The sequence below is a fragment of the Musa acuminata genome, unplaced genomic scaffold (genome assembly GCF_036884655.1).
Source record: "Musa acuminata AAA Group cultivar baxijiao unplaced genomic scaffold, Cavendish_Baxijiao_AAA HiC_scaffold_1139, whole genome shotgun sequence".
NCBI lineage: Eukaryota > Viridiplantae > Streptophyta > Magnoliopsida > Zingiberales > Musaceae > Musa > Musa acuminata.
In genome coordinates, this window is record NW_027021351.1 from 2,249,179 (window position 1) to 2,264,467 (window position 15,289).

Here is a 15,289-nt window from a genome sequence, read left to right on the forward strand (position 1 = left end):
AAGATTTATTTAATCGATCCCAAATTGAGACTTACGATCTTAAATAATTAATCCCGAGAGATCTGAAGCATAATCCAACCTTTATTGAGAACAAGGAATCATCCTTAATACACCTATCTACATAAGCATACGACAACTCTGTTTTGAAGGGCGGTGGTCACAGACAAAGATAAATTACATTCATCATACTAAAAGGCAAGTCCAGTATATGAGAGGAGCTATTCTCAAACGTATCGTGCCATCAAAGTGCATCTTGTTTCGTCGAGACCTTTCAGCAGTTGGTGTCGTACATTGCAAGCCCCTGCAACTCCGGACCTTCTAAACGTGGATTGTTCTCAAAGCTACACATGAGAGAGGGATACTTAAAAGCAGTTGGAAGAGTAAGAAATCTACTGAATCAACAGACCAAAATGATCATGGCTTATTGGCACACCAACTTTAGAAACTGAGTTGTCCAGTGGATCAGTCATGGTAAGGTTGCTTTTTAAGTAGAAGCAGCTGCTTTTAGTGAAGAAGGATGAAGGAATAACAAACAACAAATTAATCTAACTAGACTAGCATAAATTATTGCATTAAAAGAATAACTAATTCCATAACATCACACATGCTATAGTAAACTAAGATAACTTATGGGAAATAAGCTCTTATTTTTTCAAGTCTCAGTATTGACAATCATATTTGAAGACCCATTAAGAGTCTCTATACATGAACTGCATATTTGTTCTCGTTCATAGCATCAGTTCTTAAGGCTGTACTTATGCAGCATTCCACCGAATGACTAAATTCTGATGCAAATTTCAATTTTAATGACACCAATAGAAGTGGAGTTCAAGTGACTGACTGCCATTAGCCATTGGCATAGATTTACAAAGTTCTACCAACCGAAAAAAGGAATGATTGTTGATCACTACTTGGTTTTCAACAACCAACATGCAACTAATAAAGCAGATTAAATCTAGCACAAACACAAGGAAATATGTGAGTGCGAAAAGTACTTGTTTAATGGGATGTGTTCAAATGGTCCAGTGGTCGGAATTGTTCCGCAAAGATCGTTGTTTGATACATCTCTGAAAGTAAAAGGAAAAAAAAGAATGTTATTAGCTAACATAATGCACTATTCTGAATAACATAATGTATGCCACAACCAAATTGAAGCACTTACACGACTTTGAGACTGGAAGTTTTAACAAGTTCCCTTGGAATTTGACCAGTCAAACGGTTATCATTGAGCCGTCTATAAAAACAAACATATATGAATTACTTTAGATCTGTAGTATATGCCAATAAGATGGAAATGGCTTAAAATTAATGCAGAAAGATACGAAGTTCTACCATATAAACCTAGTGTACTAGATACTCGCCCTGCCTTGATTGTCAGAACTTTAGGATCATATTACAACCAACATAAAGCTTACTTCACAAATGTTAAACCTAGCAAAAACCTCTACATAATAGAACGTCATAAACAATACCAAAAAACAAATTTAACAAACTGACTTACCATCGCTCACACAATTTAAATAAAGGATGAAAATTTGCATAACTTACAAGAATACAAGAGACTTCAGCTTCCCTAATGTTGGCGGGATAACCCCTGAGATGTTGTTATTATACAAGTCCAGGCTGATGAGACTCTTCAGATTACCAAACTCTGCTGGTATTGCCCCTTGAATATTGTTTTTGTAAAGTTCCCTATATGAAAAAAAAATATCATGGAACCCATGATTGACATCAAGAAATATTTTATTTAATGATAAAGGAACACAAAATGAAGAGCAGTAAGATTGACAAATATTATTAAAATATCACTGAAATTTCATAACAAAAAGTGTAGAATGAACAAATTCATGATTGAGACCTGTATAAGCAACTAAACAGCAGATAATAAATTCTGTCATAACTAACGTACAGATCAAGCAGGAAATCTTTCTGGATTCCCAATTGATAATCTGCAGCTGTCAAATAGCTTGCTTCTCTTTAGTTATAAACATAATCCATAAGTTAGTAGATAAATTGTTCATAAGAAGTGATTGTTTTATAGGTCAAAGTAGGATTGGATATGCCACAAAAAGCCAGAATCAAGCTGGACTGTTTAAAAAAATATTCTTGAATTGAACTCCTAGTTTGAACAGATTTTTGACTGCAATTGGTGGGATGCCCAAATTTGTCAAGATTGGCCAAATAGACCAAATCTCAGGTCACCACCAAGTCCAACCTTGTTTTCTAGTGGTTTACAGATCCTTTTCCACTCGATCCCACCAAGTTCCAATCAAGTTCAGATGATGCTGAAAAAAAGATTATTATCATGTTGTATGATATATTTGGAGATGGTACATTAACAGAACACAGCATGGGTGCCTGCCTCATGCCATTACATTTATTTGGTTAGCTGTTTCCTAGTCCAAGAAAAGTACTATGGCACCAGCATGGAACACACTATAGATCCTTGTTCTTAGCCTGATTAGAATCCTCAAAATAAACAAGGAGCCAAATATCATCAAGAAAAGCTTCCCAACTATGATCTACAAGTCTTACAATAATGATTGATCAGAAGAAGCATTTCTCAGCTCATGATGAAAATGCTGGTTCATTCCAAAATAAAAAATCTTTAAAAATGTCAAGGATCTAAGAATTTACCTATAGCTTCTAACAAAATTTCTTGGTAAATGGAATTTTGTGCATATATAAATTGGTTCTTTCATAGTCAATATATTAAAGTTGGGCTTTGACCTCTAAATTTACTATTCTACACTTACGGATCTTCTGTATTTTATGCATCGTCCTCTTTGAAATAGGATGCAGCTTGAATGGCTAGACCAAAAAAATTGGCATTCTTATAGGAGTCGATGTGGGTCATATTTAACAACTTTCAAGTTTGAAAACAGAAATTTGAGTGATGCCATGACTTCCAATTCCCACCTCTAATGGACCAACTTCCACATTAACAACCTCAAGGTTTCTACCATCAATAAGCCTCTTAAGTGTTTGGAGTCTCACACCTTAGGGCTGAGGTAACTTGTGTCCAAGATTATAAGACTCTCATTCCTTAGATCTATAAGTTAATATCCTCCAAACAAATTGTCTCACATCTTAGGGCTGAATTGCGTCAAAGAATATCATACTCTCACTCCTTAGATCTAAGTTAATCATCTCTTGGGTGTTTAGTTATCTCCATACCGGACAGTATTTTTCGAAATTAAAAACCCTGCATTTAACAACGTGATGCCAAGAGTGCCAAAATGGTTTGAAAACTAGTTTAATCTATTAGCTTCTTTCCATTGAATTTACTGAGCAAATGACTTCGAATATTTAAGCCTCCTAATTTGCAACAGTTTAGGTGGGTAACTTGCAATTATCATCAAGTTTTCAACTGTAACATTTTTCACAGACCAACATTAGTTGCCAGAATGCCAGGATTGCTCAAGGAGACAAATAATAAGTTTCATTGAACTATGGAAAAAGATGGGAGCTTAATCTTAAATTTGATTAAAATTTTCATCCCAAAAAGGAAGTTTCTTTTTGTTTGAAGAATTAACAAAGAAATAGTTTATCAATAAAATATTTTATCAACAAGGAAGATTATATCAAAACAAATAAGGAAATATTTCTTTCCTGAAGAAGAAAATATAAAATGATTGATGTATTTTCATTTATGGTATGTTTTTTATTTTATTCTTCCTTATTTCTGTAATTTTTCTTTTTTATTCTTGTACTTGGGGTCCTTAGAAAGCAAAAAGACATTAAAATTAGAACGTCAATCAATGAATAATGAACAATTCTTTTTCCCATAATATATATGAATTGTGGGTGGTTACTTCTCCTTTTTCAATGGTATGATATCATTGTCTATGTGTGAGATGTGTAGTGTAAAACATTGATCCCTCAAAGTTAATTTTTAAGCCATAAAATATATGAATTGTAGGTGGTTACTTCTTTTTCAATGGTATGATTTCATTGTCTATGTGTGAGATGTGTAGTGTAAAACATTGATCCATCGAAGTTAATTTTTAAGCCAGATCGAGCCTGGTTGTTTTTCTTCCTTCTTTTATCTTATCTAAAATCTTCTATTTTACAACTAACAAATCCTAGAAAAATATTTTTTCTTTGACCCCCGTGCATCTTGTCCTATATCAATAATTCTCCATCAGATACTGTCTTTAACAAAGAGACAATTAAAACACTATATATCATAAACATTCATTACCTCCAAGATGAGTTTACAGCAAACAGGCAAAATAGACAAGCACTGGAATAAAGAATAGCACATGAACCTCATACGTAAAGACAAGACCCTCTTACAGATATTGCAAATGTTCTAGACGTCCAAGCTCAGGTACAAGATGGCCAGACAAATTTGAATTGCCCAGGTCCCTGTGAAAAGCAACATATAGAGCAAATTATAAATATCACACTGATCAAAGATAAAGGATAACTTGCAAGCAAATAAGGTGGACAGTACAAAAAATACAACGTGCAATGAGGAAGAATATGTAAAGTTGAATATTTGAACCATGGACAGAAGTGTTAGATGTCCTACTTAAAACTTGGTCAAAAACTCAATGTCTACAATGAACAAATAGTGTCCACTAATTTGTGAACTACATCAATTGCATTCCATCACCATAAACCCCAACACTTATGCTTTCAAAAATAGAGGAGAATACATATAGATCATAGACCTTGTAACCATCTAGGAAAAATAACTTGCCATGTACCCAGGTGAAATAAATATGGTCAATGGATTTGTCATAGAGATTCTAGAAATTGGTAACTTTTCCTGTTCATCTGTTGGAAATTATTGCTTACTGTTCCTTTATTAAGTGTCTAATGTGTCATCAAATTCAGGAACTTCCATAAACTTGAGCATTAACTTAGTTTTAGATTATCCCCTAACCGAACTACAACATGTCAACTTCCTTAAGCACCAAAAGTTGTGGAAGTTCATGTAGTATTAAGTTGATATTGTCCATAGAAAATTTGTGTAATAATCACTAGCTTTCCTTTTGTGCTGCACACCACAGCTACAGAAAAATTACACTTTTTGGACTATGTTCTCTGCACAGACATGTCATGGAATTAGAGCAGTTGTTCTCTAAAAGAATTTCTGCGCAAGGATGAAGTCTGAAACCAGCCAACAACAACACCATTAACTTTTTAAGCCTTATTATATTAAAAGATCGGGTGGAGATTAAAAAAAAAACTGAATTTCAGGCAAATAATAAAGATTTCCCTCTCTCCAATAACTAGGTCTGGAGTATAGATGAGAAATGAATAGCGTAACACAACTTATCAAAAGTTAGATTTCATCGATACATATATAACAAATTAGCAAGATATCACAAAGTTACATTATGAGCATGAGTTGAATCTGCTACTACAGTACTTCTTAATGGCAAGTATTATTGAGACATTGACAATTCCAACAAGGCATGCTGGCACATTATCTATATAAATTTAGCATCTTAAGAAAGATTCCTTGACAATTCTTTCAAAGTTGTCTTAAACGTTTTCAAATCTAGTCTAGTTTCAAGCTTCATTGGCTGATTGCGATGGTGCTTTAATAACAGAAACATAAATTTATACAGAAAGAATTAGCGGATACTGGATATTAACCTTATGATGGTATATTAAAAGCACAGAAGGATACTTACCATGTCTACTATCTCCTTTTGTTCCTATCTTAACCATTCTTAAACATCTATATAAATCATGAAAGGATACAATAACTATGTTGAATCCAGAATCTTGATGACATATACAAAGAACACTGATTTAACTCTGTTTACTCTGTCAAATTTCATTTATACATCACATGATTTTCCTTATCTGTTCATTCTCATGAATTTTCTTTAAATTGTATTTGTCACTTCCCATAACCATCCTCATCTTTTGACAGTTTCCATGCCACAAACTCCTCTCCGAGGACCCTTTTCAATACAATGCATTACTCCCTTTTACCACCAATAACCTTCTCCTCCTGAAAACTAAAGCTCGGGACACTAGCAATAAGAATATCAATTCATACCTTCATTATATTCAGTAAGCGAAGAGGGGTGAGAGACAAGCAGTCTGTACAAAACCTTTTCACTTAATAATGGCACCACAGCCAAACAATACAAATTAATTGCTTAAATGCTTCCAAAAAGGAAAATAAAGAATATGACACGACAGCAAACATTCTTGATGCGTCCAACCTCCCATTTCTCTCTATGTTATTAATTTATTAAATGCTTCAACTTTTTGCTAATAAGGAATTTTACGCATGAACTAACTATGCCTACTTTTGTACTTTGCACTCTAAAGGATGCAATTTATTCATGGAAGTTCTTCCCAGCAATATTCGTACTTTATCTCTATTTCCTAAAATACCATGATAATTAAGATATTCATAGTAGCTTCTGTTAACCCAGAAAGTTGATGATATTTTCATAATTACTTGCCAACTCCATAAAAAGTTGTTCAACTACTGGAGAAAATAAAAACATGAAAAAAGAAATACATGTATATATAAGCACAATATCCTCAATCTTCCAACAAGATTCTCAATTTACATATTTTCCCAAAAGTTTCACCAAATCTACATCATAACAATTAACAGCAAACTACTACTCGACCATCAAATCATGGAAAAAAAATTCCAAATTTGCTAACAAATGCAGTCCGGCTACACAAATCCCACTCAAATCCCGATAAATTCATAAATTCAGGGAAAAAGAATGTAAATTAAAGAGAACCTAGGAGGGGAGAAAGGAATGCAGAGGCGCAAGTACACCTACACGCGAGTGACACGATTGTCCTGATTGCAGGTGATATGGAACCAAGTACACGGGTTCACGAGCGTCGGATCCCAGCTCTGCAGCACGTTATCGGGGTCCGAGAGGCTCTTCCGCAGCGCGTAGAGCGCGTCCCCCTCGGAGTTGGACGAGACCAACCGGGGCGACAGCAAAGCCACCGCCAGGACCACCGCCAGGGTTCTCGCTACGACGTCGGCAGCCACGACCATGGCTCCCCTCGCCCAAGGATTCGCACCACCGAGATCTAGGTTTAGGTTATTCGGCGCTACTTCGAGGTGGGTTGGTTTCGGTGGGAATGCGAAAGGCGTCCACTACAGGAGGAGTAAAAGGAGAGAGGAGAAGCCGATGCTTAAACTGTGCGTCCGTAGTCCTTTAGCTTAAATAGTTACTTACGAGCGGGACGAAAAAGAGCAGTAGTTTTAAATGTGGTTGGATTCGGATAACAGCTATCGAAGTCTGACACCGGTCTTTGGACGTCATTTATTGCAATTTCAATTGTAACCCATTTCTTAAACTTCCTTTGTATGTTCGTACATCTGTCAAGTAGCCAATGGCATTTGAAGTTTGAGGTAAAAATGGTCATTCGATTCTCTCTCCTCTGTCGAGCTCTTCTCATCATGTCCTGTCAAATTTGATTCCCTCCATCTGTCTTCTCCACCAGCTTCTTCTCTTGTTGAGGGGAGGGGTTCCAAAAAGACAAAGAGACAAGGAGACAAAGAAGCTTTTGCTCATGCTTTATCCCTCCGAGGAAAAGCATGACCACTAAACTAAGTTGAGTGTGACCTAACTCCATTATATTAGTGTTTGATTCACGTCAACAGTAGCCGACCGTCTCCACTGCAAAGTGGAATTCTTTTTTTACTGGGAAAGGTTGGCAAAGTGAAACTCAACGATAATATTGGCATGCATATAAATTATAATTATATTATTTTATAAAAAAATATTTTTTAATAGTAAAATTTAAAATTAAATAATAATAATATATTAAATCTAAAATATATATTTTTTGATATCACTCAAATCATCTTTCTTCTTAAATACATCATCATCCGACATCTTTCTATCCTTTATAGTATTATTATAAATGATGAAATAAAAACTAAAAGTAGATAAGAATAGAACTATAATATTTTTTATATATAATCCCTATGAGGTAGAGTAGAGGGGCTATGATAAATAATTATAAGAGTTCCTCGTTATCCTAAATAAAGAATTCTATCATAATTAAACTTCTTTTTTATTGATCGATGACTCTAATCAAAATATAATTAGAATTATAATATATCTTATTCTCTCACTTAGCTCATTAATTAATAAGATGTAAAAAAATTTAAAATCATAATAAATAAAATAAAATAAAATTTTATTTAAATTTTTTTCTAATTAGATTCTAAAAATTTTAAAAAATATTTTATATATGATCACAAATTTTATAAAATAAGCCAATAAATCTAATAAATATAATAATATTATATTATTTAAGTCTGATTATCAATGCTAGTGATAGTGATTATATATCATTAATGGCATACTATCTTTTATGTACCATAATATAATTAGTCGTTCCTAATACAGTTCATAATGATATCTTTAATTTGTTTGTCATTTAACCATATATATATATATATATATATATATATATATATATATATATATATATATATATATATATATGTGTGTGTGAATAGAATAACAAAAATAAATAGTTTTAATTATATAAGAAATAATATCAATTATGATATCTACATCACCATATCTGAGTTGCTCACGAGCTTAAATATAATAACATATTCTTTAAACACCTTAGGTTATAAGATCTCAATAAATTGATTATCAATTAATATAGTGAAACTCATATTTTTCAATTGATATTAGTTATTTTTGAACTATTTCCATAACTATTTTATATCATAACTCATGAAACTATTAGAATACTTATCATTTTTAGAAAAAAAAATTTGTTGCAATATATCATAAAGTATCGTTAGTGACTTGGCAATTAAGTTTGACCATGCCAAATCTTAAGATAAAATTTCATAATCATATAGTTTGATTAATGGCATCAAAGCATGTCACAAAATCTTCTATTTTCAATAATATAATTTGCATTATATTACTCTTAAAAATTACTCCTTCAATTAATATAAATATAAATCATAATATGGATCTCCTTATTGTTGAGGTAATTTGCAGACTCAACATATGAAAATCTTGATTTGATCTCTTGTGAGCATATAATCATTTATTTTTTATAAATATCTTATTACTTTATTTATAGTCTTTCAATATTTTATTTATGAGTAACTCTAATATCTACACAGCATCCTTATTGTAAAACTTATATATATGGTATAGACTTAAACATATAATAGACTTCCAAATACATATCCATAAGAAACGTTCGAACTTCCGATGAACTCTCAAACTCTCAATGAAAGCTTGTTCTTGACTCCGGGACTTCATTTTGCTTTATGCCTTGATCACTATTGTAGTTAATCCTGCACAAATAAAACCTACTTCGATCTAGACAATTATTATAAAGCTTGAATCATGTTGTCCAGTATGTCATTGGTTCATCGACGCTTCGTCCGATTCTTCGGCGCATCATCATCTCTTACAGCCTATTGCCCAATCGATTAGTTGACCTCCGTAACTTCGATATCCTTAGCACAATTTTTGCTCTTCTTGGCCCGATACCTAAACTCATGGCCCGAAGCCTTCTGCTGATACGTCGATCGATCATCCAACTCGACGTCCAATCTTCTGACATGTTCTACTTCGGCTCAACATGATTCTTCTTGCTTTTAATTGTCTTTCCTTGATCGAAACTTCCTGCGTCACTCAAAACGCAGATCAAATCATAAACACTATTAATTAGTTTCATCATCAAAATCCGAGATTTAACAATAAATTCATTAGTAACTGAATAAAACTACATACTAAATCTCTTTGAGACTCGATCAATATACTTTTTTTTGAGATAGTTCTAGTAATATTCGAGATCTATTCATAAATATCTCAATACCAATAACATAAGTTATTTCAATCATCTTAATTTTTGCAGTGAGAAATATTTTAGTCTCATGCAATAAGCCAAGATTATTGTTGGTAAAGAAAAAATATCATCTATAGATTAATATAACAAATTTGCTCCTACTAACTTTCAAACATAAACATAACAAATTTGCTCCTACTAACTTTCAAACATAAACACTAATCAATAATATTCTTTTAAAAATCTAAATGAAGTATTGGTATCATAGGATTTTATATACTATTGTCTAGAAGTTTATTTAAGGTCATATATATATTTCCTAAATTTACAAGCTAAACTTTTTCTTTTCCTTCTTTGTGAATCCTTTATGTTGTTTCATATATATTTTTTCATCTAGATCCTAATTCAAAAAACTTATTTTTATATTTATATGATGTAAATCACGATTATAATGAGCTACCAATATCATAATGATTCTTAATGAATCTATTTAAAAATAAAAAAATACCTCATTATGATTGATATTTATAGTAAAATATTTGACCACAAGTTTAACTTTATATAATTCTATATTATCTTTTAAGTTATGTTTAGTCTTAAAGATCAATTTACAATCAAACTCTTTTACAATTATAGATAATTTGATGATTATTTAAACATCATTCTGGTCCATTAATTTTAACTTTTTTTCATTGTATTGCAACACTTTTTATAATTATCATTTTTATGAAAAATAATAAGAAAGTTTTTTTGATTCTTATGTCATAATCTGGTTCTTGTATATATACCACATAATCATAAAAAATGATAGGTTTTTTTTTCTCTTTAATATTTTCTCAAAACTATCAATTATCGTTATTTTATAAGTTCATCAATGGTGATATCAATGTCATGTGAGAGTTAATCAATATTATTTTATTATTTACCTTCATCAAATCGTTTAGTGATTTAAGAAATAACAAACTCTCAAATAAAAAATGATAAAGGGAGTATCAACATGTATCTCCATAATATTAAAATATGAGATTATCACTTATGCTAATTCATTAATTAATAAAAAAATAGCTAAAAGATCAAAATCATCCATAAAATTTACTATCCTTATTGAATTTGATTTTTTTGACCTTTCTATCTAATTATTTCTCAATTTTATTTATATATACCTAAGGGCATTAACAACTTGAGATATTATATGAATTAGATTTATATAGTCATGTTTCAATAGATCATCTATAAAGGTGATAAAATTTTTTCTTTATACAATAGAGAATATGGAATGATCTATAAATATAAGTATATATAATCTCAAAGAATTCATGAAACTACATTTCATCTTATACATTTGATTGTAGAGTCATTACAAACTTAAGATTCACATTAATTTATAAACTACTATATAAAATTTCATAATTAATCGTTATTGAATAATAAATATACTGAGTTTGTCATTACCAAAAGAATGATAATGTTCTAATAATTCTGGATAAAAAATTAAAATTTTAGAATTATAAAAAATATCATATATTCTTAAGATTCATTAGATGAACTATCTTTAAACATAGGTAATAAGTAATTATAACTATCGCTTAAGATGTTCTCTTGTAATGATGAATCTTTTATGCTCCTTTGGTTTGTTCAAGTTAAAATGAAATCCTATCAAATATAATCTATCAAATATTTAAAAAAACTTTTATAATATTTAATTCAAAACATACAAAAGTTAGCTTATATCTTTCCTTTACAAAGCAAATCTTATAGTCCTTCTTACATTTCTTACAATAGAAATAGTATTTTACTATAAAATTTTTTCTTGTATGAGTTTTTATAACCTTTATAAAGATTTATTTAATAAATTATACTTTAACTTTCTTTTATTGTTAACCACTTCTTGAGTAGTAATCAAAATATCATAAGATCATTCCCACTTTAATTTTAATTCTTCCTAAATACACAGTCAACTCATTTAAGTTTCACTTATCCTTTATTTATTCTATAATAAATTTTAAATAAATAAAATTAAAAAAATAACAATGAATTACATAATAAAGACTCATCATGTCAAACATTCTTTATCCTCACAAGTTTGTCAATCATAATGAGGATATGTCTTAGAATTCTTTGAATGCTTTACATGAAATCAATTCTTTTATTGAGGTATTAATCAATAACTTGTTAACAAATTTTAGTGTGTAAGTTGTATACTATAATGAAATCTAAATTTTATTAATAATTATCACAAAATTAAGCATAAATAGATATTTTCTAATTATTTATTTTAATTATTTGTTCCATAGAATTTTGAAAAGTTAAATACATGAGGTGTAATATACATAGTATAAATTGTATATGCTCAAATTATTTATAATAATTTAATCTAAAAAATAGAAACATTAGAAGCATAATAGTATAATGGGAATACCATTATAATAATAATATAATGGGAATACCATTATAATAATAATAAATATAATATAATATTTTGAGTTTTTCTATTGAACTATAGATATCACATGTATTTTATCTTTCAGTTAAATATTAACATATCTAATGTTTATATAAGATTTTATAATTATGGAAGACTAATATTATCTTTGTAGAATAGTATTACTATATTTGGATATATAATCCTGAGTTGTATGAATATCCAAAATAGTATTATCCTATCTCATCTTATAATTATTTGAAATAGATATTCATTTGGGATTATCAAGATCTCATAATTATATATACTATTATAAATATTATTTTTTAAATATTATTTAAGATTTGTTTTATAATATAATTTCATAAATTTATTAGTCTAGGGGACGTTGGTGGCTATAAGAATAATATAATTATATAAAATATATTTTTATATATCATATAAATAGTAAAATATTTATTATAATTTACACCCAATAAGTATATCATATCAAGCCATTTTTAAAGCTATAAATTAGACAAAATTTAGGAATATAAATTATAAATAATATATATAAATTATAAATAATTATTATTAAATATTAATCAGTAAAAAAATCATATGATACTGTAATAATATTTCATATTTATTTAATATGCATGTGAATAACTATATAAATATTCAATAATAATTATTAAAATTTAAGTGTCATAAGTAAATAAAAAAATTAATATTTTATAAGAAAAAAATATAAAATATCTTAATTTATATATTTTTATAATTTATATTAAATTAATATTTTAAGAATAGAGGATCTAAAATAAATAATGAGGAGAGTCGCTCCCATCAAAATTATCCCAATAAAAAATTTTACTATAATTATATTTATTTTCTATTGACCGATAGTCTTGATCAACATCTAATCAAAATTACATTATTTATATAATTAAATAATAAAACATAATCTACAGCCGTCCACGTAAACAAATAGCAAGACAAAACTGTGTCCAGTTAAGATGGGGAGGACGGTCTCAAAGTAAAGTCGGAAGTGTCGCCAATATAATAATTGCACTGTTCTAATTGTTTACAGAAGAAATAGTTTTTCTGCACGTCACTATATTGGTGACCAGCTTTTGTAAGATTCTGATGAATGTTATTGTTGCTAAAAATTCTTTCATTATTATTATTATAGTGAATGGATTTCCTTGTGAACAGATTCCTTCGGGAAGAAGAAAAAGCTGTTCATCATGAACATGAGTTTGATTAGTATTGTTCGAATTCCTTTGGGAAGGAGAAAAAGCTGTTCATGATGAACATGAGTTTGATTAGTATTGTTCGAATTCCTTTGGGAAGGAGAAAAAGCTGTTCATCAGATTAGTATTGTTTGACTTGATCCTCAGAAAAGGAAAATAAAAGTCTTATAAGAAGGAATTATTCTTCATGGGTGGAGCAGATAGCAGAAACCAATTAATTATACACTGGTATCATATTTAATTGTATAACCAATAGTCATGATGGACGGAGAGAATATGGTTCTGATAATGGTCTTTTTTACAGAAAAAATAATTGTCCAGAGGTGAGTCATTGACATGGCAAAGAATGCCCTGGTTTTCTTTACAAAGGAGTATACCATCAAATGATGTGTGGCAAGTCTCTAGTTGAACTAATGAGGTAATTGAAGAAACCATAAATTCAATAAAAAAATATTAAATATAAGATATAATTATATAAATTATAAGATATATATATATATATATATATATATATATATATATATATATATATATATATATATATATATATATATATATATATATATATATATATATATATATATATATCATATGGGTCTGACAGCATCATACCCGGTATATAGTCTTTGGGTTATAAGATTGATGAGGGACTCTAGGTATACGGTAACTGAGGACAAACAGGTCCAAATGGATTGGATTCTCCTGTATTGTTTAGAGACTACGGTGTAGTGACCTAGTACATCCGTAATCGATGAGTCGAGTGAATTATTATAAAGATAATAATTCACTGAGCCAGAATGAGTTCTGACAGGTATAACTTATGATCAGCTCGATATTGAGCCTAGAGTGTCACACACATATGATAAGTGTTACGATGAGTAGAGGTTCGAATATGAGATATCCGCTAGACCCCTTATCTTATCAAATATCCAATAAGCTCTTCAATTATTGGATCATATGGATGAGATCCAATTGTTGAATCTCGTATTTTGATAATGAAACCACTTGATATATGTTTATGATTTAATCTGCGTTTTGAGTGACGTAGGATGCCTCGATTAAGATGAGACAATTAAAGCAGGAAAATCATGTTGTGCTGGAGGAACATGTTTGAAGATTGGACGTCGAGTTGGTGGATCGGTCAACGTATCGACAGAAGGCTTCGGACCGTGGACTCAGGCATCAGGCTAAGAAGAGCGGGTATTGTGCCAAGGATATCGGAGTTGCGGAGTCAACTAGCCGATTGGGCAATAGGCCGCAGGAGAGGACGATGCGTCGAATAATCAAACGAAGCGTCGAGGGACCAATGATATACTAGATAACTTAGTTAATTGCTTAGGATTAATTGTCTCGATCGAAGTTTTGTTTTACATATGCAGGATTAACTACGATGGAAGTAAGATATGCAGTAGGAGTTACGCTGGAGTCAAGACTATGATCACGTTGGGAGTTCGAGAGTTCGACGGAAGTCCGGACAGTCATCGGAGGTTCTGCGGGAACAAATCCGAGAAGTCCAGGAGCTTGCTAAAAGAAGCTCGTCGGAACTTGCCAAGTGGATCGTCGCAAGTCCAAGAGTTTGCCGGAAGTCCGCAGGAGCATCACCGAGGGTTCATCTGATGATCGACGGAAGTTCGTCGGAAGCTCGCTGGAAGAAGCAATTGACGCATCGGAGCAAGTTGCAGTAAATGTCTTAAGAAAAATCGTAGTTAGCACGATGATTAAGTTAGAAATGGGAGGTGATCCCATTAACTTAATCTGGGGGCAATTGGGCCCTTCATAGATCCAAATTGGGTCGAATGGATCAACCCATTCGGACCAAAATTCCTGCCAAGCTGACACGAACTTA

At 30.7% G+C, this 15,289-nt stretch overlaps 1 protein-coding gene across 1 annotated transcript; it reads right to left on the reverse strand.

The window, feature by feature from the left end:
- Positions 1 to 63: 63 nt before the first annotated feature.
- Positions 64 to 7,100, reverse strand: LOC135671351 (leucine-rich repeat protein 1-like). Its single transcript, XM_065179401.1, has 6 exons — positions 6,777 to 7,100; positions 4,300 to 4,371; positions 1,549 to 1,692; positions 1,163 to 1,234; positions 996 to 1,067; positions 64 to 341 (listed from the first exon to the last, which is right to left on the reverse strand). Exons 1-6 carry the CDS (start codon positions 7,001 to 7,003, stop codon positions 272 to 274), a joined length of 657 nt encoding a protein of 218 aa, XP_065035473.1. The 5' UTR covers positions 7,004 to 7,100; the 3' UTR covers positions 64 to 271.
- Between the last annotated feature and the right edge of the window lie 8,189 nt (positions 7,101 to 15,289).